Source organism: Lepisosteus platostomus, chromosome 14 (assembly GCF_059453375.1).
Source record: "Lepisosteus platostomus isolate fLepPlt1 chromosome 14, fLepPlt1.hap1, whole genome shotgun sequence".
Lineage (NCBI taxonomy): Eukaryota > Metazoa > Chordata > Actinopteri > Semionotiformes > Lepisosteidae > Lepisosteus > Lepisosteus platostomus.
The window spans coordinates 18,359,271-18,385,568 of NC_142624.1; the positions used below are offsets into that span (position 1 = coordinate 18,359,271).

The 26,298-nt window shown below is 36.7% G+C and overlaps 1 protein-coding gene across 3 annotated transcripts; it reads right to left on the reverse strand.

The window, feature by feature from the left end:
• Positions 1–899: 899 nt before the first annotated feature.
• senp2 (SUMO specific peptidase 2) lies at positions 900–24,837 on the reverse strand. Of its 3 annotated transcripts, none has more exons than XM_088607314.1 (18): positions 24,347–24,837; positions 23,637–23,692; positions 23,023–23,138; positions 17,843–17,927; positions 16,722–16,800; positions 15,999–16,158; positions 15,556–15,662; positions 11,754–11,791; positions 11,475–11,532; positions 9,733–9,814; positions 9,493–9,579; positions 7,928–8,080; positions 7,604–7,735; positions 4,334–4,537; positions 3,484–3,563; positions 3,139–3,223; positions 2,955–3,050; positions 900–2,858 (listed from the first exon to the last, which is right to left on the reverse strand). In XM_088607314.1, exons 1-18 carry the CDS (start codon positions 24,514–24,516, stop codon positions 2,796–2,798), a joined length of 1,851 nt encoding a protein of 616 aa, XP_088463440.1. In that variant the 5' UTR covers positions 24,517–24,837; the 3' UTR covers positions 900–2,795. The 3 variants fall into 3 exon arrangements, with proteins under 3 accessions (XP_088463440.1, XP_088463439.1, XP_088463442.1); XM_088607313.1 differs by having other exon boundaries at positions 7,928–8,083; positions 24,347–24,835; XM_088607316.1 differs by having other exon boundaries at positions 7,928–8,083; positions 24,362–24,833.
• Between the last annotated feature and the right edge of the window lie 1,461 nt (positions 24,838–26,298).

A 26,298-nucleotide genomic window follows, 5' to 3' on the forward strand; every position in this document is an offset into this window, starting at 1 on the left:
TTATTAGCACTATTAGAAAAAATGTAAAAAGAAATTTAACATGAAAATGCAGGTGTGCAGTAAGTATTTTCAGAAAAAATAAATTTAGACTTGTATTAGCTTTCAAAAGTGTATGTACAGTATAACAGAAAATGTCAAAAACAGTTACATATTTCTAAATGTAGGATTTTACATCTATGTTCAGTCAACACAGTGGTAATGACATGGACATCCAAAAGCACCTATATACCAAGGCTTTGAGAAACTACCACTAAATGTCCAATGTAAAAAATACTGGATAATTAAGTGTTCAGCAAATAAACTACAACTTATATTCTAAATGTAATTAGGTTATCTTTTAAAAATACCGATGTACACCTTCCTTGTTTATTAGAACATTGTTCTGGAAGTTTAAAGTTATGCATGAATATGAAGGTTACTCTATACAATCAAAATTATATTACAGTATATCAAGTATTCATACAATATTAAATGAACAATAAATTCATGAAAACCGTTAAACAATATTGGAAGAGGAAGGTATTTTCAGTATGTGGGAAAGGAATTATGAATTATAATAAAAAAAGAAGCACCAAAACACTTTGGCACACAAAGGATGCTTCATTTGATACTGAAACAATAATGATTATGTTCTTTGTATTACAATTGTATCAATAATTGCAAAGCTCTGTATTAAGTAACATTCTTGAATCAAAAATTGAGTCATTTTGTTTTGATATTGTTTACCATAATGACTAATATATATTGTTGGAAAAGTATGAGAAACTCATTGTGTCAGCTTCCAATGACTTCACATGAGTCACAGATGATAATTCAGTATGATCAAAGTTTTGACAATGGAAATTAACCCATCAGTAGAACCTTTTTAATGCATCAGATACAGATAAAGAATTCAAATGTTGTCTTTTTCTTCTCCTTTAATATATATAAACTGTACACAATGTTGTATGGATGAATATACCGTTTAGTTTTTACAGTCTCCCTACAATTTTAAGGTCATCCATTTCCAACAGCTCACAAATTTAAACCAACAAAACTAGAATTTGTTTACAGACATAGAATAAGAGTCAAACCAGTATTTATACAGCACATGGGTAATACAGACTCTAACTGCAAATAAATACTTGATAACTTTTACATATTTTAAAAGTAAGAAAGTGATTTCATTATAAATCAGTTGGAATAACTTTAACAAAAGCTACATTTTCCGGCATTGTCTAAAGTCAGGATACACAACCCTGATTTGATGTCTCCAGTTTTCATTCAATCCAAACTCTGAATAAGTTAATCATAAATTATTTCCTGAATTTGTGAAATATTTTCCAATCTGAACTCACAGACTATTTAAAAAAAACCCACTGAAACAGGAATGCCAACCTCTGCTATCCAACATAAGTACACATAAGAGAAGGCATTATTAAAAAATAGACCCCAACCTGCACAAGGCTTGCAACGAGATGATTGATGTTGGGTAACCCCTTTTTACAGTAGTTGCACATGTCAAAGTAGTGCTGCCTAATCTAAATGCACAGATGGCAAATGGTTTTCTATGTGCATGACCTTAAGACTTAAAGTTAAGGCACTTTCATTTTATATTAAGGAATAAATATACAAACAGAAAATCAATCTCTCACCTGCCTACAAGAGTTTGAGCTCAAGCTCTAAGGAGATAAGAGCTGAGCAGAAGATAAGTTTTTCCAAGTCATCAGAATCCATGGTTCCTTAGAATGTTATAAAATATTTATGGCTAATAAATATTAGTGTTTGTACCCAAAATGAGAAATAATTTAAGAAAAGTTCTGGTTTAAGTTTTTATGAAACAGTTACATCCAGAATGGTTGATCGAATATCACTATCTTGCATCCATTTCTCGACCTCATATTCAGTGAAAGAGGTTCTTGATATGTCTTAATGTAATTACCTACTGATCCAAATGGATGCACAAATGATTGTGAGAAACGTATGAAGGTTACATTGTACAAAGCAGTGGCTTCATATTGCAGTACCTCAATTATCATCAGCTTTTCATTCGGTTCACACCACTTGTTCTGACAATAAGGACACACATTCCCTTAAAAAAAACACTGAAGCACAGCTCGGATGGGATTTTCTTCCAAAAACTCATGAACTCTTGATAAGCAAAAGTGGCTGAAGCAGGTATGAACCGTTTGTTTTAGTTGCATAACTCCTTCAAGCACATCTTTATTTTTCACCTCAACAAACTGTTTGATTTTAAGTCTGTTTAGATGTGGGCAGGAAGAGAAGCCAAATTCTAAACTAAAATGCCAAAACAGTGGGAGAAAAAAGAATCTGATAGGCATATGGCACTGCTACTCACATTTTCATCTTCTGTTATTCACAGCAATAACACAAACACCTTCAGCAAGGACCAAATCTATTTTGATCTTGTTAGTTACAATGTGAGGTTTAGATGTTAGTACAGAACCTAGGTCTCATGAACAGAGAGTTTAACACAGAGATTCAATAGTAAGGGCTCATGGAAAAACAAAGAAATTTCTAAATTTCCACGGGTTATACTTTAGCAAGCAATATTTATTGCTAGGCTAATTAAATCTTTAAAAATGGTTTTATTGTGCCTCAAACAACAACAAATCATGAACAGTTAATAGGAAGTGCAATTTAAACCACAGAACAGAGAATGAGCTGCCTTTCACAGTTCTGTGCTTTGGTCTAGCAGCATATTGTACCGGTACTAACAAGTGCACAACAAAAAGAGGTATATGTTCTATCAATGGCAGTACTATAATGAACAATGTATCCTCTAGTGTGGACTTTTACAGCAATGTCTTGTTCAAGATCTCCCACATCATCCTCTTTCTGAAATATGGCATGTGACGCTGTAAGATACAACATAGTAGAAGGAGTTAGTTTACAACAAAATGGAAAAATAACTGTCCCAAAGCCAAAAACCACTTGAGAAAACCCCCAAGTACCTGTGTAAATGTGATAGGCCTGCCCTTGGCAATGTAATCAGCATATTTACATGCAAAGACTCCACAGTCACTGTTATTGTGCTGCAGGGGAATTTCCTAGCAGAGTGAAAGAGATATGAATTTAATTGGAAGCCAGACAGGTGTAGCAACCAGATACATAACCCCTTCTCCACATCATACTCACACTTGTCCTAGCACTGGTCACTGTCCACTTGGAAACACTGAGATCTTTGTTTTTCTTGCTTTTGTACTCTTCCTTTAGGTAATGCCTACAAAGAAGCATACACAATTTTTATGGACAATGCTCCGTTGAGAACATATTTCACACAAAAATACACCTCAGAATTACTTTCAGCACACCCAATAGCATACTGCCAAGTGAAAGAATCTTTAATCAACCCCCCAAAAAGTGAACATTGCAAGGTTACACATAATAAAGGAAGACAATGTCATGGCTACATTACTAATAATGGATTATTATTACAGTAATAACTACTGTGAAACCAACTCAAGATGATGCTGCACTTACAGTAGAATTTGGCAAATGTCTTCATTACTTTGGCCCACTGAGTCATAGTATTTCACAGTCTTCACTCTGAAGTCTATAACCTTAAAAATTGAATACATAAGGATAAATATTTTGACTGTTACAAGATAATACACTTCAGTTTCAGCTTTGTATTAAAATTTCATGCCTTTCATGTCTGCCCTGAGTGTGGAATACAAAAGTCTAACAATACAAAAAAAAACTCCATCTCACTGCAAATATAAACAAAATTTCTTCATGTTTTCTTCAGTAAACACATCTCAGAAAACATATTCAAAATTAAGTAAAAGATCCATTTGGTCCAACTATTACCTAAACATTCAAAGAATTTTAAAATAAACAACTGCATGCAGACCATTTAGAGCTTTGAACTGAAAATTAAGGAAAAAACTACTAATATTCATGAAAGAACTGGCTGAGCAGCAGTGACATGGTGGTTCATGCTGCTGCCTTAAAGTTCTTGGTTCCCTGAGTTTTGACTCATGACAGTGGCACCTTCTGCACAGAGGTTACATGTTCTTCCTGCGGTTGTGTGGGCTTTTGACTACCTGCTCCAATATCCTTCCACTCTCCAAAGGCACAGTTTAGAATGCCAGCATGGCTTTCTCTGTGCCCCTGTGATGGACTTGTGTGCAATTCTAGCCATAAGCTGTCATGTGCTTAGTCCCATTTTGCACCATATGTTTCTAGTATTGTCCATAGATCCCAAAAAACACTTAATAGGAAAAGCAGCTTTCTGATAATGGTTGAATGGATGAAAAATGGATGAAATGTGCTAAGATGTTGGATTATACTGTTAACAATATCAATACATAATAAAGACTAAACTTACAGCTAAAGACCAATGAACTCCCAAATGCAAAGGCACCAACACAATGTCCTTCTGAAACAAGTCAACTGTTTTGGTCCAGCGGCGCACTGCCTCGTGTCCTCCAGTGTACAGTTTGGGGAAAAAGAAGGTACTGAAGGCATAGACTTTCAAGGGACCTTCTCGGTCACTGCGTGCCATCACAAGGTTCATGTAGAAATTGATTACCTGAAAAAATGCACTATTACTTAATACAATGTGAGTGGGGGGGGTCACCTTTAGTCAACATTACTTTTAAAGGTTCTTTAAACTCCAGAGTAAGGGATTAAATGCAACACACACAAGAAAATAGCTCTTTATCCTACTTTCAATGGTAGCAGTTGCTTAATTTTGGCATACGATCATTTTTTTATTGCTCCTTTCATCAGCTTAGTGATTTTCAAGGCACTGTTTCACAGAAAGAAATGCGTTATATCCCCTGTATATCAATGGAAAAGCAAAAAACAAATCTGTTATGAAGTGAATCAGTTGCTCTTTTTCATCATTATAATATACAGTACACTGATTAAATGTATAAGTAGTGTTATAACAGCTTTAAAGTACAGAATAACAATCATATTAAGAATAACTGTTGAATGCCCTATGTATGTGTAGTTTATACAGTGTATAGTACGAATGGCAAAATGCAGGACTCCAAGTAAAGAGTTTACTATTTTCTCCAATATTGTTTCCAGATTTGTCCTTTAAAAAGTTGGAGACCAACATGGATCTCTTAAAATGTGTTAATTGCCAGACATGATTTTCCTTTTCAGTTAGGATTATTTTTAGGGTTAAAGCTCAATCAACACCAACTGTCTTATAACGCATCTAATTCAAATCACTTTAGATAATTAAAAGAACACGCTTCACAATGGGTAATAACATATGATGGGCTAATTCAGGTCAATCCCACTTTTTTCCCTATAGAGCCGCTGTGTCAGTATTCTCGATCTCTTTAAAACAGCAGTACCTGAAAACCTGTTAGAAGTTGCAAATTGTTCAAAGTCGATAACAAGCTTAATTATGTTGTTAAGGGCTAAGGTGGAATGAAAACCTGTTGACACATTAGTCCTCCAGGAGCTGTATAGGACAACCACAGGCTAGATGATTTAAGACTACAGGTGTTACATGTTTGCCCATTCCTCCTTAAAGAGCTGTTCAAGCTAAAATTGTGAGGGAACTATTGATAGACTGCAACCTTCAAGCTGTCAGAGTTTCAACCAGATTGAGGTCAGGGCACAAACTGGGCAACATGAGGATCTTAACCTTTTTATTCTTTAGCAACTCCACTGCTGGTTTGGGTGTGTGCTGAAAATCATTGTCATGTTGAAAAGTAAACTTTCTTCCCATTTCAGCTTCCTTGCAGAGGGCAACACGTTTTCTTCACGAATCCTGTCTGTGTCTTACTCCATCCATCCAGTTTCCCTTCAATCCTGACCAGTACCCCAGTACATGTTGCAGAGAAGGACTCCCATAACTTCTTGCTGCCTCCACCACACAAGGATGGAGTTCTGTGGGCGATGTGCTGTATTGGGTTTTCACCAAATGTAACGTTTGGCATTTAGGTCAAAAAGTGCTGTCCCGCTTTCATCAGACTACAAAACTTCCACTCTTGTTCTGTGTACCTCAAATGAGATTTGATGTGGACTTTTTTTGAGTAGTGGCTTTCTTCTTACCACCTTCTCGTAAAACCCAGACTTGCAGAGCCCGCACGATTGTTGTGACATATATACACTAAGAAGTCTCTGAGATAATGGCCTGCAAGTCCTTAAAAGTTGCAATTGGATTCTTGGTGGCCTCTCTGATCAGTCTTCTCTTTATTAGGTCATCCATTTATGAGGGACAACCTTCAAGTCTTGGTGGTACCATTCGCCTTCTACTTCTTAAAGATGATCTTGACTGTGTTCCAATGAATGTTTATGGCCTAGAAATCTTTTTATATCCATTCCCTGCTCTGTGCCTTTCCTCTACTTTATCACAGAGATCATCTGACAGCTCTTGTCTAGATGCCTCCTTACTTTGAGATACATTACCTAGTAGAGGAAACCTACAAGAACAGCTGATTTTCTTCTTAAATCAGAATCACTAAGGTTGAACACAGAAGGTGGATAATTAGCTTGTTGTGCGATTTGGAAGGCAATGGGCTACAGCAGAGCTAATTTACAATTGCTCTGACTATGGGGGTGATCCAACCCATTTTTCTAGACTTATCCAACCCATTTTCTAGATTTCCATTTATAATTACTTTTTCCACTTGGAGATTGTGAGTTACAATGCATTAATAATTCTGATTTAATGCATCTTGATTGCAGGCTGCTAGGCCACAAACTATGTTACTTTGGAAAAGATGTGTAGATGTGTTGACAGCAGATCTACTTGAACGTTAAAATAATGTTTCTGTAAGGGAAACTTTATCCTGGCTTCTAAAGGGATATTTATGTCATACAGTTACACTAATACAGAGGCATTCTATAAGTGGGAAATTACTATCAACTCTACATGAAACTGTGGCAACTTCCATGATTAAAAAACAAGACAGTGCACTCTTTGTGCATTTTTAACAAATGTGTCACAATTATCACAGTAAGGAATTCAGGCTTAACAGCTCTATCTAGATCACGGGGCATGAATTGGAAAAGCATCTGATCTCGCAATTAACTCTTTTTCTGAAGATATGTTAAGTTTTCCAACAAACATTAAAGGACAAAATAATAAGTCATGCTAAATACACAGTAAAAAGAATGGTAGAAGGAAAGGGAGCCTAAATAAGCAAGTCCTGTAAACAAGAATGTTTCTTCCAATTTTGCATGTAATCTGTTCATTTATTGTGATTTAGTAAACTGGGAAAAAGTTATTGAGCAAAATAGTCTAGGGCACCTTGACCTAGAAACATCATCACCTTCCCAAAGTACATCACTCCCATAATCACACTATGAATGCTGTCACAGGACACTCCAACATGTAGGAGTTACTGGGCACAATCTGACTACATCCAAGGTGGAGAGCAATAACTCTTTTTTTCCCCATTCAACTTCCTTTTTAATGGACACCTGTCAGTGTCAAACATTATAAAACAGAACTTAGAAAACTCACAGAACAATTCTTATTAATATTAATAACACAGATTGAGCCCTGAAAATGTTTTTTTTTTGGTACTGGTTTAAGCAATCTTCTGTAAAGCAGTGCTATGACACACACAACTGTTTAATACAAAACCATAGAACTAGACAAGCTACCCACTCCATGCTTGCATACCTCATCATTGAGCCAGTTGTGTTCTCTCAGTGTGCTTAGGTCTCTCTGGGTTATTCTCAGTTTGAAAGCACTGCAGAGCACCTTATCAGGGTCACCGTGACCCAGTGCTTTGATGATGTCTTCATTCATTTCCTTTAAGGACAAAAGGAACATGAATAATATTAATTATAGCACAAATGCCAGATTTTAGGAAATCTGTTTTGATACCAAGAAAACAATGAAGCTACAAAGTTAAAAAAAACGCAAATGCAGAGTACAAAGCTATATGGAGTACATAACTGTGCATCATGAGTCACTGGTTGGATGTTCAAGATCTTTACTAACTCGTGTCAGCCTAGGGAATTCCTCTGCATCCTTCATATTCTCCAGTGTTTGATGAGCACGTGCACCTTCCGGTTGTATAAAAACAGCAGATTCAAAGTCCATCAAATTCAACCTGGTAGCAACTTCGTCTGACAGATCCAAGTCCACAGGCTGCTTCTGACAAAAAGGAAACCATTACAGTGGTTTAAAAAAAAATTAAACAAGGGCAAGCAATGAAGTTTATCCAAATGTTTGTGATCCATTTTCATCTAAAGAGCAACTTTCAAATCCTCTAATTTTTAAAGTTAATCTTAGTGACAGCAAGACAACATTACACTGCCAGTACTTAAGCACACTTAAATATAAGAATTATTTTCTTTACCACAAAGGATAAATTAGATTAACTGCACTTTTCTAACATTATAGGACCACGGTTATGCCAGTGCACCATATAGGGGGAATACTGTTTTAATTACAAACTGAACAAATGACTTATGCATCCCAAAATACATTTAACAGGTCCCAACTTTAGCAGTAGTATAAAAAACAAGAATTTATTTTCTCTAAACCTACCACAAAATCACTTAAAAAAAGGTTAATGCAGGTTGCAAGCAATAACTGTGTACAGCACTTCACCCTAATGTTAGTCTTTAACATTTGATTTGAAATATTTACTGTCAGTGAAAACACCATTGCAAAGGTCACAAAATTAACAGCATTAAAAAAAAATCTCAAGATTAACAAAACTCTTCCTTAAAGGAGTACCAGATCTGTGCATTTTAAAATTTTTTGTACCTGCTAAATGTCTTTGTTCAGCTAAGTGTTAAATGTGATGCTTACAGCAATGTCAGTGCCATTTACTGTGTATGTTGGCCTGTAAGAGAAACGCATTTCATACGCATTATTTTATACATTAAAAAACAACACTTTCAAGTTGTTTACGCTATTTAAATTTGTTCGTATTTCATTCTTCTTCCACAGAGTCACTGAATCATTGATTTGGGTATTTGAGTATCGTTTCTTTGTTTCACCTAATCCAAAGAGTTGCATCGAATGTAACAATTGTGCCAATTCTTTGGCACCCGAGATGCTTCTTTACAGACGGATGTGCCTGCAGCAAAAGATCATTTTAGTTCAGGTACTAAGAGGTCCAACAATTTTCAACCCCTGAAATTTAACATCCACGTAAACTTCAGAAGTTTAGAGTTCTATAATACTGAAAAGATAAATAATGATGACTTCTATTTTTAACTTTTAAGCTTTTTACTTTTATTGCAAAAGCTTACTGCTGTTACAAAAATTCACACTTCTCATAGATTTCAGACTGATTACTACAAACATCTGGAGTGTTATACATAGATCAAGCTTTAACATATTTAACCAGCTAAACAATGAATCTGATGTTTTTTTCAGTTTTAGGTTTTTAGTTTCATTTTTTAAGTCACCATGCCATTACATTCAAAATTCCCAATTTGTTTTAGCCATATAGTATACGTATGCCTGCATAGAACTGCCAGACCTTTTCCACATAGTAACAAGAACCATCACTGAACCTCAAAACAAGATCAAAACAGAGTTTTACAAACCAGTGCAAGATTGTCTAGATTGGCCTTGACTCGCAGTGATGCAGAAGTGTCCATTCTCTCGCTGTACTTCGTCTGTACCCTTCCAACCTATACATATTGTGACAAAAATGAACACAAAGTAAAAGTATTAGTCAACAGTGACTTTCACCCCAGAAACTCTAAATCAAGTCAAAACAAACCCACTAAATATGTATTTTACACACCAGGTATTCGGAGCACAAAATGGCTCGAACTCCTTACCACTTCTTTTACTTCCAGTAGATTATCCACTTTTCTTTCTTCATAATCTTTAAACGAATTGTGAAAGCCGCTTTCAAGCCATCTGTAAACACAAAAGTGTGCCATTTAAAAACATGTCCAGTTTCTTTAATGTATTCCCCTTATCTACAGGGGGATTTGCCAACCCTGGTTCTGGAAAGCTCCAAAAATAAACCAGCAGGTTTTGGAGTTAACCATAAAATAATCAATTTCTACATACTTGGAGCTATTTGCCCGTGTGGATTCACTTAGCTACATCCTCCGTTTGGTCTCTGCGAGACAAAATCAAATGAACGAATCATCACAGAAAAATGAATCACACTGAATAAAAAAAGACTGAATCGTTCTTGAACTCCAAAGCTCTACTATGCAGTGACTAAAGCCAAGGTAAAACTGTAAAAACTTTGCAGGTTTCTGTATATACTCTTCTGGTCAAATATGAGGTAGTCCACAATTTGTCTAAATGCTTTTCTTACCTGTCTCATCAAATATAAAAGCAATTCCATATTTCCAAGAGAGGCAGTCAAAGGTGTTAATTTTGTTTTCACGTCTTTCTTAACATTTTGTATTTTTCAATTCATACACACCGAATTAAGAATCAAAATTTGTCCTTTAGGTCTCAGCTCACAGCATTGACTTCTGCACTACACAGGGAGAATGAGGGAAGTCATATAGTCCATATATGCACCTATTTGAGGCATTCAGCTATGACACTCTGCAAGCTTCACAGTACCCAACAGAAGTGTTTTTCTGACTGGAGGAACAGCATCTAACACGGTTGTCACGACAACTCTGGATGTTCCTGAAAAGACGCAGGAGTCGTTTATCTTCAACATTTTGATGAGACAACTGGCCACCTAATCTTTAACATATCAGGTCAATTGCTTTCCACCCCTTAGGAACTGCCGTTAACAGGTGGTTAAAAATGGCTCTGGCTCAAATGCAAAATGTCTGAGCCAAACAGTACTTCAAGTGAGTGTCTTTACCTTTTCTCCTTTTAAACCATGTACCTCATAATATACTGTTATATCTAAATTTGTTCTTTCTTCATCTTTCGACACAGAGATCCCATGATCACCACAGGTGATTCAAAAGTAATCTATTAAATAGCTGTACAGTCAAACAGTGCCGTCAAAGTTGAAGGCAGTTACACATTAAACATCCTTGGGAGATTAAACGAGATTACAATTTTTCAAAGGTTCACTTTTATAATGAAACATTTAAAACCACTACTTCTGTGAATGTAATATTCTTTTATCAAAACCATTCCCCCATCTAGAAATACAAATGTAGGCATAGGGATACCAGACTGTGATACCAGTCTAAAACAATAGGGGAAAAAATGATTTATTTACAGGGAGATTATTTAGGGCATTTCAGGCTAATCTGGTTCCTGTTGATTACAAACCTTGTGATCACTTATAGATATTCAAAGTCTGTAATTTATAGAAAAATAGAACAAGACAACCCAAAACTGATCTTGTTTAACTAGAAAGTTTTATACATTCATTAAATAATGCTTTTTTATAACTTGGTATTTTTTGTAATTGGTATCATCTTCACTGTTCTCCATGTACTGTATAACTTGGCAGTTTTTGCACACAAGAATGGTTGTTGTTCAATTTTAAATCACACAAGATAAATTCAGGAGAACGGGAGACTTCAGTTAAAAAACGATTTCAGGAAATATGTTTCTGAAATGAACCAGACAAGAAAAATCTTACCCTTCTTGACCACCTCTTGTCAAGCATCCATCTGTCCACAATGGAGTACAGGGGCTAGCTGCAGGGAAATGACATAAATGCTTATGGGCTGCATTAAAAGCCACTAATGCTCTTACTTTTTTAGAAAAAGACTAGCTGTTTGAAGAATAATCTATCCAAATATCTATTTTCAAAAGTATAAAATATTTTCCTTTAGGGTCTCTCTCATGCTTGGGGGATTCTTTACATAAATAACTATTCTTATCTCACTAATTCACAATTAGACTGATTAAGCTTTACCTGCTATCGGTGGGAGTTTGGTTGAAGCATCAGAGGTCCTACAAAAAACAAAAAACATTTTTTAAAGTAAAAATTATTACACAATTGGCTGAAACTATTTATTAGAACTTTTTTTCCCCGAGCAACATCCTGCTCTGAAACAAACTGAGCAGATATGATGCTAAAAAACTGTAGTTTTCCCCTCTTATCCTATATACTCTATAACACTGTAATTTAGTTAAACCTAACTTACACACATTTAATTCACTTTATATTTCAAATTAAATTATCAAAAAAGTAGTGTCAGTACCAGTCCTAGTACTATCACTTTTTCACTGACCTTTTCACAATATAAACTTGAGAGAATGATATAAAAACAAGAAACAAGAAATAAATATAAACAATAAAAAAGCACCATTTCAGTGAGAGGGGTGACCCTGTTCAGTCGAGCAAAGCAGATGTGAATTTATTTTTTGAGCCTTGATACAATTCACAACAGAGTCTAACATTTTAAATCGTCAGGCATTTTCGTGATGGCAAAGGTCTCGCAGTGGATGTTGCAATGCATCCATTCATATCTGCAGCAACCTCTCTAATTTGTGCAACTACACCGCTGTGTCGGCTTGTCATTGCTCTAGCACCGTCTGTACAAACTCCGACGCATTTTATCCAGTTGATGCCATTCTCTTCGATAAATTCATTCAGAAGCTGAAATATGTGCTCTCCTGTAGTTCCTGTTGGTAGCGGCTTACAGAACAGAAAGTCCTCATGGGACATGCCCTCAAACTCATATCTAACGTAAACGAGCAAATTGGCCAAATCGACCACAGACTCATCTAATTGCAGTGAAAAGCATCTGCTCATCTTAACACGCTCTACCAGTGTACTTTTGATATTATCCGCCATTTCAATAATTCTATGAGTGACTGTGTCTTTCAGAAGGGGCAGCAAGTCGAGCTGTTTAGCAGCTTTTTCTCCACACAATACGTGTCAGCTTTTTTGCCAACGGTAAACAAGTTTCTTCAAAAACAGTGTGGGGCTTACCTGCTTTAGCAAACCGCAAGCTTGCATTTTTCCCTGTTTCCGTTTCAGGAGTCTGTCTCATAAGTTAAAACGTTTTTATTTCATGCGCATGGGAGCGAAACACAAGAGACGCCCGGTGTATTTTTCACAAATTAACCTAGAACAGTTCTTAAATATTTTTCAGTTATTCACCACGCTTTCCTGTGCTCACAAGATTACCAGCATTCCTAGCGTTTACAACATTGGCATTGTTCCAAAATCACACACATTACTCCTACCTCTCTATTTGCTGGAGATACGTTTTTTAACTTGCGTTCATAGCATGCATTCCTATAGAGTGGTAGAGAATTACATTATAGCTCTGTGTCCAATCAAGTATTAGCGCGCGCTGTATCGTAGTACGTAGGCTGCGTATTCGACATGCATTAAAATAGAAAATATGAAAACCCGTCCTGATTTTTCACCGCACACAACAAAGTTCCAGGGTCATATGGCGTACCAGCTGGTGGCGCTCCGCGTACCACTCCTGGTATGCATATCACAGTTTGAGAACCACTGATTAACTGTGTTCCAACTCAAGCTTTAAGCCTTTCAGCAAAGCAATAATCTAATAATCACTGATTTCCCATAGGTGCATGATGTAATTTAAATTTGGATTCAGCAGGGTAATGAAAGGCCCACTGAACATGATAAATGCAGATGTGTTGGTTGACCAACTTAAATCACATGTGGCTATGTTTACAGTTATTGAACAGGTTGACAAACATGACTTATTATAAATGGGCAGCTCAGATCTGGAATCCTACAAATGTCAATCATGTATTTGTGATTCACCAATCTATACTTAGGGAATGACATTAAGGTCAGGAAAGGCATGACAATACTGCATGTACTGGCCACAGATTCCAGAGAACCTAGTCTGTACTATCGGACACCAAGCCAAAACAAATTTCACACACAAATTTAAATAACTTTAAAAACATTTACATTCTTTCTTTGTAAAAATATTTAGAAAATTCTCTAATAGTAGTTCAAGTAGGTAGCTGTATCAGCATGCATAGGAACAAGTAAAGGTTTATTCCATGCTGAAAAAAGAAGAAAGGAAACAACGTTTCAGCTGTGGAGCCTTCTTCGGGTGAGTCGGGCGTGCTTCTCCAATAGTATAAAAATGATCTAAATGCAGTTCCTCAAAGCTTAGCATAATATTACACCTTTTTGATCTAGACACTTGGGCATTGATCTAATGAGAAAAAAATATGGAAAATTGTATTTGCTTTAGCAAACTTAATATTGGTGCGTTTTACAGTACATCTCTTTGAAAGATATTATGATGTTATTAAAAATGCACGGCTCAGCTACATTTTCCAGAGTGCTGCCAAATGGGGGGTTCAATGCAATTAGCACCACAATGTTCAACAATCAGATGCAACATGTGTTGACACCAAAACAAACAGGTGTCAATTTCTCACATGCAGGTTTACAAATACTAAATATTTTTTAAAATTGCAGAGCATGCATTACTTGTCTCCCCTAGAATGCTCCACTGCAACTTCTCTGAAAAGCTTTCTTTCAGTTTTAGTAAACATTCTGCCAACTCCATTAGTCAGTGGGGTTTGTCATTTACTCAAGCGACATCTGGAAAACTTGATGTTTTTTTCTGGTATATTGAATAAGGTCCAAGATGACCTAATTGGAACAGTGGAACATCACCTACAGTATATTAAAATGCTTTGAATACCCATGGTGCAAGGAATTACGTATTGTAGGTGTGACGCAGGGACGACACTGGTTGTTCTGGTATTTGACTAGTATATGAAAGAAAAATGAATGTAGTTATCTATATGCACATCACAGGAAATCCTACACATCCATGCGTATATCAGGTGTGCTACGGTGGCCGTCACCAGCATAATGCAGCAGCAATGATGGATGATGGAAGGGGGATAACTTCTATTGTAAGGTTTTTAGAGTTTGAAGAGGCGATTGATGTAGATATTGCAGCAATTATTGTCACCCTTAAAAGCTATTTAGCTCTATGTATTTGTAAAGTAAAAATGTTTTACTTTGATTACCTTTGATGTTAGGAGTAATAAATCTCAGCCATCTTTTTCATGGCAAGTCAAACAAGGTTTAAAATAGTTGCCCTTGTCATCTAATCCAAGACTGTGAATGCTGCCCTACTTCCAGGAAAAGTCTTTCAAAATGCAAGATTGAGAAGCCTGGCTGTTGATAGGCTTTAATTCCTCAAAGCAATGGCACAACTAAGCATTAGACTTAAGAAACAAAATGTTGCATTCACTTACTACTAAACTAACAAACATGCAAGATGGGCAAAACAGCCTCCTCTCTTTTACTGATATTTCTTATATTCTTATTTTTTATATCTTAGAGGTCTGTAAAACAAGAGCACAACTTAATATTCAAAGTAACATAAACTTGCTGAGTTTTATGTGTTGCACACTTAGCTCAACCAAGTGATTCATATCTAAAAATTTCTAGGCCACACATTGACATATTACGTGTATTTAAATAGTTTTAAAAGCACACATCTACGTGTACAATTGTTTTGGTGAAAGCTACAAAACCTATTTGCTCAACAACAACTCTTTGATTGGTCTGATTCAAAGTCAATAAATCTCTCAATTTTTTTATCAGAGAAATAAAATTAAAGTATATAAGATTAGTTTTGGACATATGCATAAATAACTCTGTGCAGCTCTTATGCCACTTAGATGATCACTAACTCATTTGTTCTTGGATGAATGAATAAATAAAACCTTCAGAACAATGGAATACTTACATGTACTGCTTGGCCCTGCTGAAAGGCAATGGGTGGTTCTTTGTGTATTTGCTGGATACCATCTCTACTAACACTCTGTAATGTTTTTTGTCATTTTCTTTAAGAGCCTAAAAAAAGAGAACGTGGTTAATCATATATTCGCTCCTGTTAGTAGTCCAAAAAAACAACTGCACTGTCACACCACATACATTACCTGACTGGACATGTTTAGAGCCTTGGCAATCAGGTCTTCCAACAAAAGTTTCAGTACTTGAACATAGTAAATGTTTACAGCCTGTCTTTTCAACATGAGGAAGCTTTATTACTACTTGGTAAAGTTGTTCATTCCTTTTACTATGCTCCCTGCCATTCTGCCCAGGTAATGTACCTCAGGAAAGCTCAAACAAGCTGCTCACACTCACTGCTACCTAACACAGAAGAAAGAAGCAATCCTCTTGGCACACCTCTTCCACTGCTAGGCTGGGCCTGTGGCTTCGGCTGGGGGCCGCAGCAGAAGACATCATCGTGTGGTTAAGATGCAGCGGAGAGGGCAAAAGCTGAAGGGGTCTCCATGGATTCCTGCCTTTTGCCTTTTCTGCACTATATGTGCATAAGGCTGCACCACTGCAACAGAAAAGAGGAGACACCTTGGTGCAAGACAGAAAAAGCAAATAAGAACATAAACGTTACAAATGAATGGTAACCATTCCATTTATATTGCACATTAGGAGGATAATTCCTGAGTAATCTAAGGATCACATCCAAATCATTTCGAAGACTCCCAGGGAATCTGCTTCCAATAATGATTGGATATTTTGTACAAAACCTCCACAGCACTTTGTGCAATCCTTTTTACAGTCTTAAATCGGTTCCTAATTCATTTTCACCTGGATATTTAGGCTCTGAAGTAGTGTTCCTGATTGACTTTTTTCAGGAAATGAAAAACTGTTCAAGACTAAAGAGTTAGATTGGATAAATCAGACACACAAAGCTAGAGAATGAGTGTGAAAGAGGATTAAAACAGAAACTGGAGAAAATTACTCAAGTGGCATAAAATGAGAAACAAACATACTCAGCATTTGTCTACTACAGTAACACTTGACACTTGGGAAACTTTTTATTTATTTACTGGCTGCTTTGACTGTAAAGGGAATCTTTATATAGTACATATGGCATAAAATACTTACTTGTGTTTTGTAATCATCGGTACAATTTTAGGTTGAAAATTCTTCCAAGCTTTCTCTTTCTTACTGACGCCTGGATTATCTGGATATAAAGCATGTTTACACTCTGGTCAATACCAAATGTAAAAATTATAATTCCTCATTTATAATCAATTAATTTTAAAAGCACTACATTCAATAATGAAAATTATTAGTCATAATTACATGTCTGCCACATATAGTAGTAAATTCCATCCAATGAAACGGTTTCAATTAAAATTCTGGTAAAAGTGCATGCATGTTGCACTTTACTGTCTAGTGGAGAACTAATGTACAGCATATTTGAATTTGAATGTCAGGGACATGAATACCACAGTACATATTCTGTAGCAAAGTTAGCACAAGCGTGCAAGATGAAATGTCCCAAGTGTGACAATCCTCTATTACTAGTGAAACAAGGATGCTGATGTAGCAAGTAATTAATAGCAAGAAATGTATTTATTTCAGTTAGCAAAGAATTTTAAACACTTTACTAATTGTTATAAATAGGATCTGCACTAAATGTAAGTATTTGGCACTGCTTGGATTTTCTATGCTACATACAAATTTAAAACTTCATATGCTACATTACTGATTTTCAAATGGCTTATATGCCTATGGATATTTCACACTGAAGTAGCAGATCTCATTCGATTGGTGGTGAAAAAATAAGTGCAAAGATAAAACAATACAAAGAAAGCCTACCACACATGAGGTAAATAGAAAAATAAAATATGAACATTATGGTACTGTATACTGTAAGTGATCAGTGACAGGTTAGACTCCCCCTCCCCCATCAAAGCATCATGTAATGCAAAATTGAAAGGACATTTTGTACAATCAGTAAAGTAATACAATGTGACAAAGTATTTTATTGCAGGTTGCATCCTTAACTGCACAGCAAATTTAAACCCCAAATAAGCTGGTACTACATTAAAATATTTTTTAAACTTAAAAAATGATCTAATACACTTTAAGGGGTTGAACAGGACATAAAACATTAAATTGATATTCCATTTTAATAAGAGAATTCACAAAAGTTTCTTCATGAAATATATTAATAAGTGGGCTAGATCACTGCAGAAATATTTAAATGCAGTTCTTACCCAAATTTAACTCCATTCTTTTAATGCACTTATTTGGGCTTTTCTTCTGAATGTTATTATCCCCAGACAACGTAGCTGGAAGAGCCTTGAATAAAGTAACAGTTAACATTTTATACTATCATGTATATCGATTATTAATAAAATAATAAGAATTGATTTCAAACATGTGGAAAGTCACAGGAAAAGTTGGCCTAAAGGGCATTCTCATTTCATTTATCTTTTTCTTTATACCTGTACAATACCAAAACCTAGTTTACAGAGTTCTCGGACAGTTCACAAAAACGAGAGACAATTGTAAACTTATTCGTAAGCGAGTACTCAAGTAAATAAAATATCCAGAATCATGTTTTGTATGCTGCATTTTGTGCCTCTGTGACTCGTGGTTTGTATAACAGACTATAATCTACTATGGAACAGGTAACGGGTTTATTCCATGCTGAAAGGAAACAACATTTCGGCCGTGGAGCCTTCTTCAGGTCTGAGAAGGCTCCATGGCCTAAATGTTGCGTTTTCTTTCTTTTCAGCATGGAACAAACCCGTTACCTGTTCCTTTGCAGCCTATGAATGCTGATGCAGCTACCTACTGTACTTGAACTACTATGTACTATAGAAACTTGTTTTATTTTTAACCAGGTAAATTACTTCACCTTTGAGTTATCTACTTAAGTCTTTTATCATTGTAAAGCAAAGCTTTTTATTATGTATGATGCAATTTTGAATATTTTAAAATTGCTCTGGTTCAAAGCACACAATTTAAAAAACATCATCTTAATCATTGTGTCCAAGAAAGAAAAGTGGCATTTAATTTAGCTTTTACACAGATGTTTTTTTTAGACATTTAAATCCGTAATTGATACACATCCCTTGTAAATGTCTGTGTACAACATTCCTTTCACAGACTAAAAAAGCAGATGAAAAGATGTGCCAGGGTTTATAGTGCCTTAGAAAACTATTCAGACCCTTCCTATAGTGTCCCAATTGGTAAAATTGTTATGCATCCTGTTTTCAAACTCAGTATTTTATTAAAAAACTTAATGTTCACAATTAAATATTCTAACAGTAAGTCACAAAAATAGAAAAAAAACAATGTTGATTGCGCATATATTCAAACGTGAACTAAAACTTTCGACAACAATAACAACTTAAAGTCTTTTTGGGTTAAGTCTCTGCCACTGCCACTTTTGTGATTCTTCTTGACAGCAGTCAAGAAGACTTATGAACAGCAGTTTTCAAATCTTGCTACAGATTCTCAATAGGATTTGAGTCAGGACTGTGACTGGCCTGCACAAGGACAGTCACTTTCTTTTGTAAGCCACTCCAATGAAGCTATGGATCATTAGCCAGGTGAATTTCTGCCCCTGTTTAGGTCTAAATGAGGTCTAAGATTCTTCAGTAGTTTGTTTCATCTATGTTCCCATCAGTCTTGAAAGTTTCCTGCTCCCTGCTTGATTGCAGGTATGAAGATAGCTGAGTGATGCACTGTGCAGATGTTCAGATTTATTATTCCAGCACCATAAATAAATTCTTAATGACCAACTTCATAGTGCTAAAATGGATATTCAGTGCACTTGTGCTTTTCCACAACTTTATAGATGTTTTCAAACCTAATTGGTCTTTATAGTTTAATCTTTGCTTGAAATTCATAACTTGAATAAAAGACCTTATAGAAACAGGTGTATTTATTGTGAAATCACACAGGACAGTATTATTGCACACAGACAAAAGCCACTCAGCTGCGTGGTTCATTAAGATAATTTTGTGCACCTACATTAGATTTGCCTAACCAAAGGGTCTAAAGGGTCTCACCAGTTTTTCATTTTTATCTAATTTATGTTTTTTTTTCCTTTTTCTCCTCGATTACACTGATTTCTAATTTACCTATTTTCATCCGCTCCACGTTACAAATTCACAAATGCGACTTCCACTGCATCGTGAATTTACTCAACTGAAGACCTTCACCACTTGCTACCGCCTTCTCTGGATTTCCTTCCCATCTTCGATTCATTGATCATGTCTCTGAGGTACACTGCACTGCAACTTCTTCAGCTAAAACAAAGCTACTTTCTGGTCAAAGACACATTCGATTACTGCCGTTTTACTGGGATTTTACGACCGACTCGCTACACCCATCGCGGCACAGGACGCCGTTTTTTTTCATTCGTCTGCCTGCGGAGTCTCTATCCCTGCCTTTCGGCGCACGTCTGTAAGTCCATCACGTACCAGCGCCGATCTAAAAAATCTCCTCTCACTACCGGACCTGGACCGCACTCCGCTTCCCCCTGCATTCCCGAGACTGGCCAGATCAGCGCTACTCAACACCCGCTCAATTAACTGCAAGGCTCTTCTTTTATGTGACATTATCAAAGAAAAACAACTGGACCTTCTGTGTTTAACCGAAACATGGCACAAACAAAACGATGGACTCCTGTTCAAGCAACTAGTTCCTCCTGGATATGGTTTGTTTGACCTTCCGTGTCTTTCAGGCAGAGGCGGGGGCATCATTGTTATTTACAACCTTTTTTACAGTCTAAGTCCTATAACTATACCTCCTCCCTCTTCTTTTGAGTGTCTTGTTTTAAATGTTTCTATCCCCCCAATCTACTATTATTGCCACAGTTTATAGACCACCCAAACCCAGTGGAGTCTTCTTAGGTGAGTTTGCTGATTTTCTCTCATTCTTATCCCTTAAGTTTAAAAGGATCCTTATTCTAGGGGACTTTAATATACACATTGATTCAACCTCTTCCAGTCTGGCTAAAGACTTCCTTTCTCTTTTGGGATGCTTTGACCTTCCTCAGTTTGTTTGTACCCCTAAATATAAAGGACACACCTTAGATCTTATTATTGCAAATGACTCCTTTGTCTCCCACTGCTCTCCCCTTGATCTAGGCCTCTCTGACCACTTAGCCATTCTCTTCAATCTGGAATTACCCGTTTCTAACACCTCCTCCCCACGCTCTGTAAATTTCTGCAACTGGCGATCAATTGATCACCCAAGGTTTGCAAATTCTGTTCTGTCCTCCTTATCCTGTTTCTCTTCCTCTGACCCTCTAGAGGACAAAATACAGTTACTTGACAATGCTCTTTTACCTACCCTCGACACCTTTGCTCCTTTAAAAACTCGAACCATCTCCTTCTCTCGCCCTGCCCCCTGGTACAATGACCATCTGCGATTCATGAAGGCAGCCTCTTGCAAACTTGAGCGTAGGTGGCGTCTTTCCGACCTAAATGTACATTATCAGGCCTGGAGAGATTACTTATCTGATTATAAGGTTACTATAGAGTCTGCTAGATCCACCTACTTCTCTCACATCATTGAAAATCACCAAAACAACCCTAGACATTTTTTCTCCACCATCAACAGACTGCTCAAGCCAAACTGCCCTACCACATTACCTGCCTCATCACAACTTTGCAACACATTCTTAGATTTCTTTAGTTCTAAGACTGACAACATCCGGCATCACATTCTCTCCACTACGGATATCATTTCCATACCTCCTCATCCAACTTCTCTGGTTCCCGTCTCTCCAGCTTCTCTCTTCTTGACTCAGCATCCCTAAACAAACTACTGTAGTTACCGCATGAAACCCACCACATCTATTTTAGATCCCATTCTCACCACTTTATTCCAGTCCTGTTTCTCTTCTCTCTGTCCCATTGTCCTCAATATTATACATGAATCCTTGAGCACTGGCATTGTACCAACGGTCCTCAAAACTGCTGCCATTACCCCCGTGCCAAAGAAGCCTAACATGGCTCTCGACAATTTTAACAACTTTCGCCCCATCTCCAACTTACCCTATCTCTCTAAAATTCTAGAACGTGCTGTCACACTTCAGTTACATAACCACCTCATGACAAACAACCTTTTCGAACCCCTCTAATCTGGCTTCCGTCAACTTCACAGCACAGAAACCGCCTTTGTCAAAGTCACCAATGATCTCCTAATAGCTTCTGATTCTGGTTCTCTTTCCATACTCATCCTTCTTGATCTCAGTGCTGCCTTTGACACTGTTGACCATAACTTCTTACTTTCTCATCTTGAGACTGTGTTTGGAGTTTCTGACACTGCCCTCAAATGGTTTAAATCTTACCTCACTGATCGCTGTCACTTTGTCTCTCTCAATGGGTACAGGTCTGAAATTGGTCTTGTCAAGTCTGGTGTCCCCCAGGGCTCAATACTGGGCCCCTTGCTCTTCAGCATTTACATGTTCCCACTTGGTCAGCTTTTAAGATCACATGGCCTCAGCTTTCATTTTTACGCTGACGATACTCAAATATACATCCATACCAAACCTGACACTGATGTGGTTGTCTCTATTCTATCTAATTGCATCTCTGACATAAAAATGTGGATGACTCAAAACTTCCTTCATCTTAACTGTGACAAGACTGATGTCATGCTTATTGGTACCCCCCATCAACTTCGTAAAGCCAGTCCTTTAACCCATCTGTAGATGGCTCTGTACTTGAGCTTTAATCAAAATTGAAAAACCTTGGGGTTATATTTGATTCTAGCTTAACATTCGACCCACATGTACAGCATACTGTCAAAACATCTTTTTTTCACCTTAGAAATATCGCAAGACTACGCCCTATGCTATCATTAACTGTGGCTCAAAAGCTGATCAACATATTTGTATTCTCTCGAATTGACTACTGCAATGCTCTACTCGCTGGGGTATCAAAATCTACTCTGAACAAACTGCAGTATGTCCAAAATTCAGCAGCCAGAATCCTGACCAGGTCTAGTGCAAGTGTTCACATTACTCCTATCCTGGAGTCCTTGCACTGGCAAATGCGCTATATAAAATAAAGTTTATTATTATTGTTGTTATTATTATTATTATTATTAAATACTTACGCAATCATGATGTTTCCATTTTTCTTTCATATGAATTTTCAATTGACTCATTTTTGTTTCCTGCTTTGTGTGGAGAACTTTGTTGATATAGCAAAAATAAATGTTACACAAAGTGCAAGCTTTAAAACAACAAGGGTCTGAATACTTTTGTATGGCACTTTAGAGAAACACTTCAGAAACTAATAATACTCCTTAAACCTCCAATTGTCCTTTCTTAAAGATGGTATTGCTGTAAAAACAGTTTTGGACTAGAGAACCTGGAAAGAAAATCTACTCTTTGAAATGGTATTTAATTAAAACACAGAGTACCTACCTGAGAAGTGCTGTTCACCTTTAGGGTTTCACAGTGAGAAGCAGTAAAAGGATTCTGAAATCTGAAAAACCCGGTGACTCCCGTCAGTGTTTTTTTGACAATACTGACAGCTCCATCTAGGCAGAAAGGATTAAACATTACAAGACACCACATGTCAAAACTGGAGCATACTCACTTTTAATTTAGACAATTACTTGTGAGATTTGTTAGGCACAAAAAAGGGAACATTCTGTTTAGAATAAGTTGTTCAATATGCATTAACTGCTTAATAGAAAAGAGCAAACCTTTGCATCCATCCATTTTATTACTCAGGTTTAGGGAGTTTAAATGATTTACATTCCAAATATACAAGTTTATTTATTATAATTGTAACTGAACAAAACATGTTGCTGAAATGTAAATGCAAAGATACTTTTTCATATGGGGTAGAAAATTGTTTCTGGGCACAAGTCCATAAACAGGGTGATCAGATTTAATAACAGGCGTTATTAGGCCCAACTAAATTCGTTTTTAGCATATGAATTAATTTCCCCGACAAGCAAAAAAAGAAAACAAATCTAGAGATCAGAGCTGCATTGACAATTTCACCAGCGAGAGACAATCCTGAAAAATACCTCTTCTGGGCCTTTTGATCCCCGAACATTCAGTCTGGGTGTCTGATGTCTGGATGCTGGGAGGGGGAAAACACAGAGGCCATTTTAAAACCTGGAATAAAAGTTATTCCTCACTAAACTCGATGCTGTGGCAAACTAAGTAAGGTGCCATACCTGTACATTTCACCGGTATAAATACATGTCCTGCAACAGCAATAACACTGTGCCAGACTGCCAGATGAAAACAGCTTTTATGGGAAAACCTCTATTAAGGTTTTAGGTGGATACATTACAACCCTAAGAGAGGCAGGCTAAAATGTCAAGTTTGTTTTTTCAAACGTTTATTCGTCATTCAGCTATTTGACAAACGGAATTAATACAATAGTTAAAAATTGTATTCTCTGCCAAACAAATTCTAGCACCGATACAACTACGGGTAACGAGCTATCAATGCGTAAAAGTGCAATTTAACTTCACTAGCAAAGACAATTGGAAGGCAAAACGTCTTTAAGTAAACTCCACGACATTATCTAAGTTACGGTTTTTAAAACGCCGAAACAAACTTGGCATGACTCGAACAAATACGTGTTCGACACACTATTTCATTTCATTAACCATTATTGTTTCTCGTTATTCTTATCAAACTGCCACTTGACTTCGAAACAAAACATGTCAATAAAGAAAAAGTTAACGAGGCACTGGTCTGCACACCCGTCCCCCGTCGCTCAAACCTGCAACACACCGACCTCTGGTAATTTCTCTTAGCGGGACTGACGCGGCTCTGCAGCCGAGGAGCAGCGGCGGAACTCGGCGGGGTCTCGGTGCCGGACGGACTCCGCGTCCTTTGCCGGGAACGTGGAACAAAGAACGACGTGATGCCGTTAACTATCCATTCATACATATCAGAAAACCGCGACAACAAGGCCGCCTGTCCGTCTGTCACTGTCAGGGCCAGGTCTGAAGGGTGCTGGGTTGACCAGCCTCCGAACAGGGACACCAGTTCGCGTCACGACCGTCTCATGGTAATACGTCTGAAAAACTGAAATAAACTACCTGGTTGGTTAAACAAAACATTAAGATTTTACATCGTGGGGTTTCATTGGCTAACTGAACGACAACAATACGTCAAACACGCACTTCTCAATTTGCAGTACTAAACCCAGCCTTCTCAGTTCAGCACGGACCAAAACGCAATAAGGCCGAACCTCGTTGATGCGCATGCGTACCAGCAAGCGAGTGACCGAGCATAGCAATGCAAAGGTGGACATCCGCACCGCGGGAAGTATTCAGTTTGTGAAAATGCACTGTAAGGGTACAAATGTGTTTTGAAATTTAATTATATGTAGTTCTACAAACACTGTGAGTGATGTTTTATAGTGTTGCAGGTCAAACTAACAACGTGTGTTTTATTCAAGCTTTCAACGAGGCTGAAGCTATTTTACATCGCCCTGTGTGTTTTATTTACACACCAATTATTCCGTTTCGGAGCTGTCAGAGAAATCTATTTTTGCGAATATTATTTCCTGTTTAATAATATAAACTTTTAATCAAATAACAATTATATTTAACGTTCTAGCTTATTATATAAAACAATCGTACACACCAGGTTCATACAACTTCAGTCTAGTTCTACAATTACATTAATAATTACAATTACACCAATTATAAACTGAACTGTGTTTACAGTTAATACATTACACTTTATAATTAAGAAACCAAAACAACAGTAGAAAGCAGAACCATGAAAAACAGACTCCTCAGTCCTCTCCGCGTATACATAGTGTATTTGTACATAAACGGTATATTACTAACGTATTGGATGTCAGGCTGATATACCATTATATGGGTAAAATCTCGGATTTTCTTCTGCGGTCAACTGTCAAAACGTAAACTTTTTAGATAACAGTGTCGATGCAGTTGCGCGAATACAATGAAGTAGGTAGGTGTTTATTTTGAACACTCAATGAAGTAGGTTTATTTTGTGGTGTGTTTTTCAAATAAACACTTCATTTTTATAAATAGCCCTGTATAATTTGTAAAGTTAATTAATATTCGCAAATTGTCATGTCAAGTTTTTTTTATACAATTTTCATTATCACACATGATTAGAACTTACAGCTAGATACTTATACAGCTTGTTACAGTTTTCAAAACTGATCTGTTTTGATATTCTTCTCCAGGGAACTAAAAAGGAATGCATATAGTTTTTAATTAATGAAGTTCACTAATGTTTATCAATCCTTTTTTTAAATAATACCAAGAGACTTTTTATTTTCTGCCTCTCGACTTCTTCTCACCTCCTCATGCTGTATTTCTGTGATGAGAAGCTTTGGGGGGACAGAACAGGAAACCCTTTTTGCCACAAAGTCGAATTTGTTTAAAACAATTTAAAGTCCATTTAGTTTAAAGACCGGGGTTAAGGATTTGTTATATAGTTTTTCAGTCGTACCCTCATTAACAGCGTATCATGCTCTTTTTGCGTCTGCATCAAGCTAGCCTTAACAGGTTCAATCACTCGTAATTGTGTTCTTCACACTAAAAACAAATTTGTGACGTATTACAGTACTATGCGATGCAAAACATTTATACAGTCATATACACTCCATTATTTTCTTTATTTCATGAACTTTGCTTATGTTTCCCATATGTAGCCCACACTACAATACATGAACAGAAAGGTAAA